Source organism: Exophiala viscosa (assembly GCF_022695815.1).
Source record: "Exophiala viscosa unplaced genomic scaffold EDD37scaffold_8, whole genome shotgun sequence".
Taxonomy (NCBI): Eukaryota; Fungi; Ascomycota; class Eurotiomycetes; order Chaetothyriales; family Herpotrichiellaceae; genus Exophiala; species Exophiala viscosa.
The window spans coordinates 175,064-188,439 of NW_026944360.1; the positions used below are offsets into that span (position 1 = coordinate 175,064).

At 51.7% G+C, this 13,376-nt stretch overlaps 6 protein-coding genes across 6 annotated transcripts; 3 read left to right on the plus strand and 3 right to left on the minus strand.

Annotated features, from left to right (window-relative positions):
• Positions 1 to 170: 170 nt before the first annotated feature.
• EDD37DRAFT_610743 (uncharacterized protein) lies at positions 171 to 3,075 on the minus strand (the record flags this gene model as incomplete). The annotated part of the gene is made up of 4 exons (XM_062815238.1): positions 171 to 1,214; positions 1,312 to 2,369; positions 2,407 to 2,866; positions 3,019 to 3,075. The coding sequence occupies 4 exons, from the start codon at positions 3,073 to 3,075 to the stop codon at positions 171 to 173; spliced, it is 2,619 nt and encodes an 872-aa protein (XP_062668203.1).
• Positions 3,076 to 3,893: 818 nt separating this feature from the next.
• Positions 3,894 to 5,894, plus strand: EDD37DRAFT_566797 (putative acetyl-CoA synthetase; the record flags this gene model as incomplete). The annotated part of the gene is made up of 1 exon (XM_062814112.1): positions 3,894 to 5,894. The coding sequence occupies one exon, from the start codon at positions 3,894 to 3,896 to the stop codon at positions 5,892 to 5,894; it is 2,001 nt and encodes a 666-aa protein (XP_062668204.1).
• Positions 5,895 to 6,061: 167 nt separating this feature from the next.
• Positions 6,062 to 6,871, plus strand: EDD37DRAFT_658606 (ClpP/crotonase-like domain-containing protein; the record flags this gene model as incomplete). The annotated part of the gene is made up of 2 exons (XM_062818991.1): positions 6,062 to 6,372; positions 6,430 to 6,871. The coding sequence occupies 2 exons, from the start codon at positions 6,062 to 6,064 to the stop codon at positions 6,869 to 6,871; spliced, it is 753 nt and encodes a 250-aa protein (XP_062668205.1).
• Positions 6,872 to 7,292: 421 nt separating this feature from the next.
• On the minus strand, positions 7,293 to 9,340 carry EDD37DRAFT_610745 (fungal trichothecene efflux pump; the record flags this gene model as incomplete). The annotated part of the gene is made up of 7 exons (XM_062815239.1): positions 7,293 to 7,528; positions 7,577 to 7,949; positions 7,981 to 8,555; positions 8,617 to 8,749; positions 8,805 to 8,847; positions 8,894 to 9,132; positions 9,179 to 9,340. 7 exons carry the CDS (start codon positions 9,338 to 9,340, stop codon positions 7,293 to 7,295), a joined length of 1,761 nt encoding a protein of 586 aa, XP_062668206.1.
• A 370-nt stretch (positions 9,341 to 9,710) lies between these two features.
• EDD37DRAFT_469291 (Alpha/beta hydrolase fold-1) lies at positions 9,711 to 10,874 on the plus strand. The gene is made up of 2 exons (XM_062813075.1): positions 9,711 to 10,437; positions 10,486 to 10,874. The coding sequence occupies exons 1-2, from the start codon at positions 10,018 to 10,020 to the stop codon at positions 10,831 to 10,833; spliced, it is 768 nt and encodes a 255-aa protein (XP_062668207.1). The 5' UTR covers positions 9,711 to 10,017; the 3' UTR covers positions 10,834 to 10,874.
• EDD37DRAFT_469303 (uncharacterized protein) lies at positions 10,696 to 13,188 on the minus strand. Its single transcript, XM_062813077.1, has one exon. It carries the CDS (start codon positions 13,030 to 13,032, stop codon positions 10,915 to 10,917), a length of 2,118 nt encoding a protein of 705 aa, XP_062668208.1. The 5' UTR covers positions 13,033 to 13,188; the 3' UTR covers positions 10,696 to 10,914.
• Between the last annotated feature and the right edge of the window lie 188 nt (positions 13,189 to 13,376).

Consider the following 13,376-nt stretch of genomic DNA (forward strand, 5'->3'; position numbering starts at 1 on the left):
GCTAACACCGATGTGGTTGATGCCGATGTACAGGGTACTGGATGGGCATCAATTTCCCGTGCTCAATGTCACGGATTCATACTCGGAAAGCCTGTGGATACCCGAGCCACGACAAGGGAAGTTCCATTGGCCTGTTTCGTAGCATGCATATGCTGAGCCGAAACATGTCGCTAAGTCACATTGGCATCCAGCGAGACACTTTCAGCATAGTCCTGGTCTTCACGCTGCAACAAGCGTGCAAAGATCTCCGAGGCTTTGGATGCCATTTTCCACACCTGCAGCCTTCTCGTCATGTTCACACACAACGTCAAGATCCTCTTCGGCGCATCCGGCGATCTCACGTCTCCTACACCTTCGAGGTAAGTTTTGCCACCCTTCTCGATCCAATCCTTGATAGCCTGTCGAGCTTCCGGCGGGCTGCAGAACGACGGCTCATCCAATTGTACCGAAATGCCAGACTGTGCATCACCGCTCTCGGGATCGAAATATTTGAGGAAAGCCCAGAGCGAAAGACCGGCAAGGAACACCGAGAGTGGCTCGTGCGGCGTGTTGAAAGGATGTCGACGTTGGAGGTAAATGACCTGAGATGCGTGCCACATCAACTCGCGGATGCTTCGAGGATCCTCGCAAAAAGCCGCTTTGATAAACTCGTCGTCATGGGGCGTGGTCCTACCACTGTTGGCGGGGTTGGGTAAGACTCGAGTGGCGTTGTATTCGCCGGCTCTCTTGCGTGCAACCCGTGTGGTGAGCCCAGTCAGCCTTCCAGCCGCGAATATGTGACTGTAGTGCGCGGCAATGGCGATTCGTAGCGCCACACGCAGACTCGTTCCTTGTGAGATTTCCTCCCAACTGCTTTGATAGACTGACATGACCGACATTGAAATTCGCGCTCTCGTTGCGGCCATAACTGCTCGACCTGCACTGTCTTCCCAAAGGACGTTATATACACCGCTCTCCATTTGCTCTTGTATCGACTCAAGGCATCGTCCAAGGCACCGGAGCAGCAGGCGCTTGCTGAGATGGTCAAAGGGCTTAAGGGAGAAGACTATATCCGCGTCTCTGCTCAGCAGGGCACGAAGAGTCTGCATTGTTGGTAGACCTCGAGGCGGTGCTTGGTACGGGCACGAAGCCCAGGCGTAAGCAGTCGGTGCGTCCCAGTGTAACTCTTCGCAGGTGGAGTCGGAAGGAAGTTCCTCAAATTTGATGCACGGCGGCTGTTTCGAGAAGGCGGTGTAGAAACAGTCAAACTCCTATTGAGGTTTCTGGTTAACATTCCAACTCCGATTCTGCGATTGGAGATTCTACACTCACGAAAATGAACCAAATAAGTCTTTTGATTTGCTCGCGCTTGATCCATTCCAGCCAATTGTCATACCTATCCCCAGTTCGTGTGGATGATTCTGGACGAGAAGCGTGCAGACCAGCACTGAAAAGGTTCATATGACGCCCAATCGAAACAAGGCGGGAGCGCGACGAATCGGTCATCTCGAACAGCCGCCTCGACCCCGAGCCGATTGCATGGATATGTTGCAGAAGAAGAGAGATCCCATAGGATGGCGAGCGAAGGAAGCGTGGGTCACGTTCAGCCATCCACGAGGACGTGCGACGGCATAGCTCTGCGAGGTTATCGGCAAAATCCAGCGAACTGTCTAGCCCAGAGTAGCATGCACCGATGTATGCCATAGAGAGGATTTGAATGGTGGGTACTTTGGAGACGTTGAACGTTGGTTGATGAATGATCGGCCACAGCTCGTGAAAGTGTAGAAAGTACAGATCGATCAAATGATGCAGAATATCTGGACTTGGAAGGTTTCCCAGGATACTCACATCCTCTTGCCATGGTATTCGCGTCAGAGGGAGACTTAGCAGTTGAATTATATCTGCTCGTTTGGCGACATCAAGCGTGTCCTTGGCGCCGAAGAATTGTAAGTCTCGCTGTGTTGTATCAGAACCTGTGAGTTGTGTGCTGTTTCGTGCTCTCTGGGAGTCAGTCGAACGTAGTTCAGGTAGGACAATCTTCTGGTCATCCTTGGTTGCATGCCACTCGAATGGCCATGGATTGGAGTCAACGTCCCTTTCCACAGGCACAGGGTCCGCAACCTCTTCCAATGGAGCTGGGTCAGTGGCCTGGCATATCAATGGTGTGGGAAGTGATTCTCCTGGAACTGCTTGGACGTTGGTTGGATCAGGCGCCGTATATACAGGGCCTGTTGGCATGAACGGGACATTCAGTATATCCTGTCCGGACAGCAATCGAAATTGATCGTCGAAGCCTTGCATGTAACTCTCTGTCATACTGAGGCCTGGGATATTCGTGGAGGAGTAGTTCTGACCATCCTCGTTCATCCAGCCGAGAAGCGATACATTACCTGCAAAACCGGGCCATGCTTTCCAAGTCAATGTGACGTCTGCTGGTGCTCGCGAATTGGTACAACTCATAATCCATCGAAAGAAGGCCACTGTTCACGGGAGGACCTCTGGCAAACAATGAAATGCCGTCGGTGCTAACTGGGGCGTTGTTCATAAGGGTCGTGTCGCTGCCATTGCCTGTCATAGGCCAGGTATTGCCGACGTTCATCCCATGCTGAAAAGAGGTTGCTGGTTGGCGCGATGCCGTTGGCTGCGAGGTCCCTGTTGTGAACAAAGGACCCGTTCCCACAGTGTCCTCAAGAGGATCGTCATTCCGACTGGCATTTTGATCATCGTTGTTATCTTCGGGGACAACGGCAGCAACCTCAGAAATTGGTTCTCTGGTTTCTGGTGCCGACTTCTTGGGACGGCCTTTTGGCCTCGGTCTGCTAGTGATTGCATGAATCACACGGAGATGCCGTATGAGCACGTCTCTGTACTTAGCGTTAGCGGCCCCCTAGTGAGACGAGTAAAGAGCAGATGTGAGCAGTGTTTTACCTACCTTCTAGTAAAACGTCGCCCACATTCTGTACATTGATCCTGCCCGCTGTCTCTCTGAGTGTGGGCCGTCAATCGATGTCGCTCCAAATGGTCTTGCCGAGATAAGACCTGCCCGCACTCGTTGCAGACATACGACTTCTTGGTCTTCCCTCTCGCTGAAGTCATTTCCTCGCTGTCAGGCAAGAGTGGAGGTGTAGAAAGGGCGGGGAATTTAAATCTTTGGATCGGTTGAGTCCGCCAGAACATGGTAAAATTATCCTGGTCTGACATTCAAACCTTTCTACGGGACATGTGAGTAGCGTGTTGAGTGCAGTGCCTCCAAAGACATAGCGTAGCCAGACCGTCCTCTTTTCTCGCGGGGTCTTGGTGATGGCCCCTCATATTCTCATCCCCCAGAGACGAGCCGGACCTCCACAATGATGAATGGGAGGAAAGTGTCTCATGCGCTGCGAGCCTTTTTCCACCAAAAGTGGCACTGTCTGACCAGTGATGCTCCTCAATTCGATTGGACACGATTACTCATTGTGATTCTCGAGTCCTTCACACTCAACAATACAGCGTCAGCCTTTCACAGGGTGAAGTCTATCATTCATACCATAGGTTTTCATTTGGCTTTACATCGCGGAAGCCACCATCGGAAACCCTGCTGGACGATGAACATCTGTCGTCAACTTACTCCATGTCAGACGGTGCCACTTTTTCTGCAAACAGGCCTGGCGGATCTAGGGGCATTTGAGGAGCCCTAAGAGTCGCCGGTGAACCTATCTCAGGATTCGGATTGAACTCTCCGATGGGGTTTCTCACTGTCACCGACAAAAACCGTGCCCATCTCCGGCCGAATTGCAATCCCCTTTCTTGCTTGAAGATCTATGCCAGACCATTCTCAGCATCGAGAATTTCTCCAGACTTACAAGTGTACGTGTCCGGAAGAACGCAGAATTTTCGTTGTCAGAGAACGTACGGTCTGGAAACTCCATGAGATAATGGCGCTTGAAGTGGTGTACCAGCCACCCACAGGCATTCGCACGCGACTCGATATCTATCGAGAACATGTGAACAAGCAACATGGCTTGGATTTGCAAAGTTACGATGACTTGCAGGCCTTTTCTGTCGAACGTTCCAATGACTTCTGGATGTCTTTATGGGAATATCTCCCTTTAAAGGCATCAATCCAGCCTACTAGGGCTATCGACGAGTCTTTAACGATCGATCAATTCCCGCAGTTCTTCGAAGGCGCCCGGCTGAACTATGCCGAGAATATGCTGGCGAAGGATGACAACAGCATCGCTCTCAAATGCATCTCTGAAGAGAACTTGATCCCGCAAGAGGTCACCTGGGTCGAACTCAGGCAAATGGTGCAGCGACTAGCGGATGCAATGAGGTCCTCGCACATCTCAATAGGAGATGTTGTTTGCGTGATTGGAGGCTCCACAGCCTTGTCGCTGGCACTTCTGTTGGCAACTGCCTCTGTGGGCGCAACTTTCTCTTCATTTGCGACAGATGCTGGAGAAAGAGTCCTGCTAGATCGTATGGGTCAGCTTGGACCTAAGCTGGTATTCTCGGATTCCACGTACGGATATAACGGCAAGCGCCACGATATATCACAACGCATCGCAAAGGTATACTCTCTGATAGACAAGGCACCCGGTCATTCCCTGGTTTGCACCTCAGAGGGGACACCCGAAGGATGGATTTCACTCGAAGCTTTCCACCAGCGCGGTAAGGGCAGACCGCTAAAGTTCGAGCAAGTACCATTCTCGCATCCACTATTTGTTGGTTTCTCATCTGGTACAACGGGAACACCGAAGGGTATTGTTCACTGTCATGGAGGAGTCGTCATCAATGGGATGAAAGAGGCTTTCCTGCATCGAGACTTTGGCTCAACGAAGGATATCTACTACCATTACTCTGGGATTGGCTGGGTATTGTGGAACATCATGATAGGAGCCCTCATGGCAGGGACCACTCTTGTCCTCTACGATGGCTCGCCATTCTACCCTTCGCCCCAACGATGCCTTGACGCTGTCTTGGAAGCTGGAACTACTGCTTTCGGTGCCGGACCTCGATACTTCTCCGAGTTGCAAAAAGCTAATGTCAATTCACAATGTACGGCCAATAATGTGAAGATGATCCTTTCATCCGGTGCCATACTTACAGAATCACAATCGAAATGGCTGGTATCAGCCTTCGGTCCCGTTTGCCAGATATCGTTCAGTGGAGGGACCGAATTATGCGGCAACTTCACCGACGGTACACTCAATCTCCCTGCATACGCTGGAGAAATGACCTGCAAAGCGCTTGGCATGGATGTTGATATCTTTGACTCACAAGGCAAGCCGATGGCACCTGGCCAAAGTGGCGAACTTGTATGTAAGAAGGCGTTCCCAAACATGCCGTGTGCGTTCTGGAACGATCCAGACAGGAAAAGATACTACGACACATACTTTTCGACGTTCCCCAAGGTGTGGAGGCACGGAGATTTCATTCGACAGAACGCGCAGACGAAGACATTGGTCATTTTGGGTCGCAGTGATGGTGTATTGAATCCTTCTGGTATTCGCTTCGGCACTGCGGAGATCTACTCGATCATCGAGCGGAATTTTGCGGACCAAATACAAGACAGTATCTGCGTGTCGCAGCAGAGACCCCAGGACGAGGTCGAGCGGGTGTTCCTTTTCGTCCGTCTGAAGCAAGGTGATCGCTTGTCTCCTACCCTTGACAGAGCCATCCGGGATCAGATTACCAAGGATCTGAGCCGGCGTCATGTACCTCAATATATCGCTGCGATGCCAGAGCTGCCGTACAATGTCAACGGGAAGAAGCTCGAAATTCCGCTGAAGGGCGTCCTATCCTCAGGCAAGGAATATCTCGCGAAAAGTAGGAGTCCAGCGGAGGAGAAGGCAGTCTTGGAATCGTATTTGCCATACCATGAAGTTGAGAAGTTGTTGGGCCAAGGCAGTGGATCTGTAAAGGCCAAGCTGTAGTCTTGAACATAGCTCAAATCCAGGACAGTGACTGTTCGTGCTCACCGACTTCAGGTAGTGCAATCGAGGCTTCGAGCCAAGCGCTTCTTTTCTATGCAATATAGTCCCTCTTATACGTGACCAGGATCAACCGTTTCCAAACGGTCACACTCAACCGGCCGAAGCGCATGAACTCCATACCCTATGAATTGCACTGGCAATTAGATGCTCTCTGGTCGTGGTTTGACGATGAGCCGTCTCTGCGCGTTGCTATTATCACCGGCGCCGGGACAAAGTCCTTCTGCGCTGGCTCCGACCTCATCGAGATCGACAAGGTCAATACTGCCAAACAATCCGGCCAAGCTGACGCCGAGCCATGGAAACATAGTCATCCGAAATCCGGCTTTGCAGGTCTGAGTCGACGAGACGGCCGAAAGCCGATCATCGCAGCTGTCAATGGCTTTGCTCTAGGTGGTGGGATGGAGATTGTACTGAATTGGTAAAGTGCACCGAGCTCGCGAAAGGTGTGGTGCAGTTGTTAACGACGTCTTGATAGCGACATGGTAATTGCTTCTCCCACTGCATCGTTCGGTCTGCCGGAAGCCCAACGAGGACTGTATGCTAGTGGTGGCGGGCTTCCTCGCCTGCTCCGTACTGTCGGCCTCCCTGTTGCTAGCGATATGGCGTTGACTGGACGGCTGTTCAGTGTTGAGGAGGCTCGAGAATGTCATTTGATCAACCGGATAGCGGCGTCGGCAGAGTCTCTGCTCAGTGAGGCAGTAGAGATCGCTGATAGCATTGCAGCAATTTCTCCTGGTGCAATCGTCGTGACGAGAGCGGCGTTGAGGGAGGCGTGGGAAACTGCTAGCGTAGAGCGAGCGTTCCAACTCACGCACGAGAGGTATGATTCAAAGCTGATGAAAGGCTTCAATGCAAAGGAGGGTCTGGCAGCGTTCAAAGAGAAAAGATCGCCGCGGTGGCAGGGGTCGAAGTTATGAACGAACGGGTTTCACAGAGCCATTGTCAAGATGTGGTTTTTGGGACTACTTTTGACGATCCTGACAACTTTGGGCTCTTCAGTAAACGCCTCAGCAAAATCTCCAGACAGTTGGAGTACGTTCCTCGGCACGGTCGTGTTACCCAAATCGTCTGGACTGCAATATCGCCTGGTCAGGACATTGAGGATAATATCCCTTCTCTCAGTAAATTCTCGAGACAGCTGGACACTGGACACTGGCCAGCCGTCGGTCAAGGTCGACTACTTCGGCTAACGGTCGCCAGTACCATGGCCTCACCCTTGCCGCGTCCGACCAGATGTGGTTGGTCCAGCTGAACGTTGACTTGACTGTGGTCGGCCATTAATATCTGAACATAGTAGCCTAACCTGGCTACGACAGAAAGGCTTACTTTGTAAGTTTGTCATCTACGTTTGCAACAAATAGTGCACCGATGATTGCAAGTCCTAGTATCAAAATTAGCTTCGATCTGAATGGAAGACAAAATCTCCCATTGTGACTCGCCTCCAAAGGCCACAGTGACGCAGTAAATCAGTCTGAAGGCATTCACGTAGACACTCTTCTGGGCTTCCAATGCGAGTTTGATAATGGCTGAAGTGGCACCAGGTACCGAACCAAAGTTTCCTAGTGGTAGTGCCGCTATGAATTGTTAGCTGGACCTAGGAAGGGACGCGAGGATATACACACCTAGAAACGCTGCAAGTGAAGTAGCTGGTAGGCCAGCCTGTAGTAGTGTGCGCCCAATGTCTCTAGCCCATGTGCTTGTTACTCGGTCTGCCAGCAAGCTCGAAAAGATGGCGACGCCAACTGCCCCTCCAGCCGACCGGACAGAGTTCACCAGACCAGTTGCCAAACCAATGTCCTCGTCCCTGGCACCAAGCTGCACGATGAGGATACTCATGCAGTTCGTAGCACCAATCATAGCAGAGGCGAGAGAGACAAGCACAATACCACGGAAGGGAGTGTGCTGGTCAACTGTTGCGATCGTTCCCAGAAAGACGGTCATCATGACCACAACGGAGATGTACTGGTATCTAGTCTTCCGAATGGTCGCGAAAGTCTGGCCGGCCAGCATAAGGCCAGCTTTGTACCAGCTTGTCAGCATCGCTTGAGAGGGAAGGGGGCAGAGCGTTCTTACCGGTTGCAGCAGCGTTAGTAGCCAGACCATACCAGCCCACCGTTCGTGGGACTGTGGTGAAAAGGCGTTGAATCTGCTGTGGCCACAGAACAATCGTACTGGTCAAAGCCATACCACCAGTGAAAGAGACTCCTAGTGGTACGACGACGGCTCTTACGTTGGACATAAGTCGAGGTGGACATAGCTTCGCTATAGTACTGGGGCTGAAGACCTCCCACAGAGGAAATGCCACAAAGACCGAGAGGCCGCCGATGATTGTTGGAGCAAGAACAACGGCGCTGGTCCACGGGTACGGGTTGCCACCAAACCCGATTCCAACGAGGAATACGGTCAATCCACCACCGAAGAGCAGCAATCCCACGAAATCCAATTCGAGAAACTGTTCGCGCTGGGTTTTGCCTCGGGGGTGTAGACCCAGAAAGTCCGGGGGCCAATAGAAGACCAGGATCAGAATCAAGGCCACGACATTGAGGATCAGAGAAGCATAGTATGTCCATCGCCACGAGCCTTGAGCGACAAGATGATACGCTGGGAAGGACGGTCAGTCATGGAGCGAGTGGATTCCCGAAGAGGCCTGAATGCTACGTACCGATTGGTGCGCCAAAAGAACTTCCCGGTAGCGAGACGAGGCTCATAAATGCTATGGTCTGCCCACGATTTTTCTTTGGGACAATCTCGTTGGCCGCTGCAAAGCCGAGTTGCTGGCAGCCGGTGGCAAGTCCCTATCAAATGGTCAATTAGTTCAGTGGCAAACCTTCGAAGCGGCCTACAGCTCACCAAGAAGGAGCTCCCGAGTATGATCATAGATGTATTCGTTGCTCTGAACCATCAACTGGCTATCCAACAGAAATATTGTCAATACAGACCTGCAGGCAACCGCGCAACCAACGATACCCAAGAGATTCCCAGTGACAAAAAAGTTCCTTCGTCCGAAGATATCGCTGCATCGGCCGGCGATGGTCATCACGACAGCACTCGCAAGTGACCATGAGGTGGCCGCCCAGGCGATGTTGCTCGATGGCCCGACTTCTTCGTTGATAGTAAGGAGAATTGCTGCAGGCAGTGCAAAGGAGAATAAGCAGGCTTCATAAGTGACGGCGAGGGCCTGTTCTACTTCAGTCGCTGGAATTGAGTGATCAACAGATACGAACCAGTATGCCCATGACCGTCCGCAGGTCGATGCTTCGGGTCTCATAGGCATGTAAACTATCGTTGCCGACACTGTCTTCTCGGTGATTGACATCGATTTTTTCTTCGTGTGCGGTTGCAACTCCAGGCTCAGCAGCCTTTGAATCGATAATCTCAATCGCCATACTGAGATATAGGCACGCCGATCGAGTATGGGCAGCAGAAAGCAGAAAACATGAGCTGAAGCACAGAATCGCCCACCTTATAAGCACCGGTTTCCCATCATCCCCGCAAGTACGCCTCCGGCAGAACTGGATGCACTACCCCATGGGGAACGTAAGATTTCAAGAGGCCAGACCACGAACGGACTGGTCTCGTGTAGTGCGGCAACAAAAGATCAGAGAGCCGTCCTACCTTGTCTAGGAGGTTACAGGTGTGTCCCTGAAGGGCATGGCGTAAGCCGACAGCAGCTGCGGCAGCTTACTCATCTCTTCGGCTAGATACCGCATTGAGTGGTATGCCGAAAGTAGGCGAAAGCTGGGCTTGCTTCGTGAACTTCGGAGTTGCCTATTCAGCGCCCTTGCCGAGACGCATTATCAATGTAGGATTGCTTACCCATGGCGATGGTGGCGATACGTGCGCACAAGAAGAATAGAGGTCCACGTGAGGTACTCGAATGAAGAAGTAAGTTTAATGCATTGCACAGGTCAAGTCAGCAGAGTGCATTATACGTGTGCCTATATACGATGTTGTGTTGTTAAAAGGAGACTCTGCTGGCACTATGCCGCGCTCTTTCACACACCGTTCTCATCGGTAAATTCAACACCACTACGTTTTATTACGGCAACAACGCTATTGAGCCATGGCCCCGAAACCTGCAATCGTTTTGATCCCTGGATCTTTCACTACTGCAGCCATGTACTATCCTCTCCAGGACATACTTTTGGCTCAGGGGTACGACGTTTACATCAACGCCTTGCCATCAGCGACGAGGAATCCACCAGAACCACCGGCAAGCTTGAGTGACGACGCAAGCTTCTTCGGCAACATCATTGGGACGATTGCAGACCAAGGAAAGGACATTATAGTGCTCGGTCATTCGTTTGGTGGTATGGTCGCCTGTGAATCAGCCAAGGGCCAGGGCAAGGCGGAGCGGGAAGCGAGAGGTCAGCCTGGTGGCATCATCAGGATCATCTTTCTGACTGCTATCGTCTTGCCGGAAGGCCAATCGGTGACTGATCACCAAGGTCAACCGCCAACATCCATTATAGCAACAGACGAGGTGAGTCCTACTTTTCCTCTGCCAGGAACGCGATGCTGACTCTGATAGCATGGATTCATGCGACTCACCGATCCCGCATTTTCCGCGTCGCGCGTGTATGATACCTGGCCAGAAGAACGAGCTCTTGCTTGGGCCAAAGCCGCGCCGAAACATTCAGCTCTCAGCTTTGCAAGTCCTCTCACTTATGCCGCCTACAAGGACATCCCTTCGTCCTACATCTTTTGCGAGCAAGATCAAATCCTGCCCCCTCCCGTGCAGGAACATTATATCAACAACATCAAGGCTGCAACTGGTAAAGAGGTGGACATTCACAAGCTGAGCACAAATCATGCTCCAAATCTGACCGCCACAGAAGACTTGGTGGAGGTCATCCTGAAGATTGCCATTGCTTCTTAGACGAGAGATAGAGGCCAAATCCCTGTTCCATAGACTCAAATAAACACACTCGTTGCGGTGTTCACAGATGTTTTTCACGACTTAAATTGCCATGGCTTCGGCGTAAGACAGATCCATACTTGCCCAGTCAATATCGCTGGCGTCAAAGGGTGCCGACATTAGCACTTCGGAAATGGCCTCGATATTGGATTCCGTAGGATAAAGCATGCTGTCCCCTACGTTTGCAGAGAAAATGTCGACTATGTTGTTGACGCTCCGTCCATTATTCCTTTGCATGACAGTCTGCATAGTGTGCAGCGATGAGATGTTTCCTGTGCTTGTACCTACGGTACTGCCGGATTCCGGCTGAGCCTGGGAGGTGGTTGCTACGTTCCCATGACGGAGTCTTTCAGATTGAGCCCTGTCTTCCCACTCGAAGGACTGATACGGGAGCCCACCACTTGTGACGCGTTCGATGAAGTTCATTGCACAATCCGCAGAATTGTACCTTTTCCGTAATTCTGCCAATGCCTGGAGAGTCTGACTGAGATAGAGTCTTCCGGTGGCCCGTAACTCCGCATCCGTAGATAAAGCGTCTTTGAGGTGCTGTATGGAGGCTGCAATGAAAGCACCCACTCCAACAGGTGACAGACGATGTATTAGGAGCCCCTCGTGCAGATGTCTCCCAATTTCAGAAATTCGTCTGGCGGCAGAGCGGAGTGTGAGCCTGGCGAAATTTTTCAGCGCGCCAGCAGCAGAGTCCTCAGGTTGGGGTTGCAGAAGTAGTGGTCGATGAACGGTGCAAAGAGCAGTATAGTATAGTAACTCCAGGGTGGCGGAATGCACGCCCAACACCGGCCCATTGCAGCGATGATCCCGCCCAAAAGCAGCAGCTCTGATTGAAAATGTCTCAGCATACCAATCCCGAAGCTCCTGGTCGCGAACTACTGCCTCTGAATGAGCAGCTTCAAGCTTTGGTATCAATACCATGAAAGTCTCGCTCGAATCAATTCGTCGAACGCCACACAGCTCGTATTGCGAATCGAGAATGCGTCCAATGATCAGACACAATTTAACTTTTTGAGCAAATAATTGACCTAGGCTCTGTACCTCAAGGTCACACCCAGGCATGTAGTACTTATACAATGCTGGAGCCAAGCCCGCGGTGAGGTCGTCTGTCGATGGACCTGGAAAGACCAGACTGTCGCCCTCGTGGGCATTCTGTCGTCGCTCCGTGACAGAAAGCAGCTTGTCTCTAACGAGACAGCAGTACCACAGGTTTCGCCCCAGTCGCTGTCTCTCCGGCAGGTCCGAAAGGTGATGCTCATTGTCCAAACCTATATCGGTGGCTAGAGACAGGGCAATTCTTAGCCAATAAAATCGTCCCTTTGTATCGTTTTGCCGGCCATACCAAAAAGTCATTAGAAGCAGCACCTGAACCATCGTCGTTGGATTAGACTCCACGTCCATCTCGTAGAGTAGCTTCACACGGTCGAAGAAGGTTTTCCTCGCGTCTTTGTGACTCTGAAACCCCTCATTCTGCAAGTGGCCTACATCTGCAAAGGTGGAACCTGCAAATAATACTGCCTGAAATAAAACCAGGCTTATAGTATCCCTGCTTGTGCCGTCGATAGAGCCGAGGAAACTACCCAGATCCAGGAGTGGCAGCATGGGATACATGTAACAGACAAAACTTCTCAACAGCTCCTGGATCATTCCTTGACTAGGGAGCATGAGTGCACCTCGCCGTCGTAGTAGCTGCAGAATGTCATGATCAAGATCTTCGGGAAGAGGGGTGATGTAGGGTGGCAGCTGATCTTCGTCAAGTGACGGATGCACGTCCGACACATTGCCTTCTCCGGGTTCAGGAAAATGGATCTGCGTAGCATTGGTAAGGATGTTGTCCGGCGTGACTGGCTCGAGGTCGGTTGCACCAGTATCGATAGTCTCGTCATTGATCGCATCGCTTGTGTCAGGCAAGTCGATCCGGAATGTGTGCAAATTCGCTGGGGGCAGGCTGTGCTCACTAGGGCGCTGCTCTAGCCTTCGTTTTCGTGCACTGTCCACGCAGCAGATGGCAGAGGCTCTGGAGCAGTTCGAACATGGAGTTCCTGTCCGGGTCACATCGCAGCGTACTTTTCGATTCCGACAAAGAGTACACGCTTTCGGCGCTCTTCTCTTCAGCATAGCAACAGCGGCTCGACAATTGCCAGAGGGCATCTGAGTGCCAAAGAAGGAGAGAGGGAAGGGAATCTCGGGCCGGCGTTCGGGAAAGGCTGACACGGATTCAGCCTGGAAAGCGACTGCAAGAATGTGTTCATGGTAAATCTTGGAAGCTGTTAGCAACGTCGGATGGGACCGCTCATTGCGTTGGAATTTGGAAATGGTTTTATGTTTGGTTGGAGCCCTGAGCTCTCAAATTTTGTGGTACTCCGATGATCATCTCCATATGGACCAGGCAGCGAGAAACGAAAAGGACGAAGTGTAAACAGTTCTACTTCGTAATCCAGCCTACTCCCTTACAAATGGGTTCATGGACCTCGGGAGTGAAGCCGTTCCAGCCG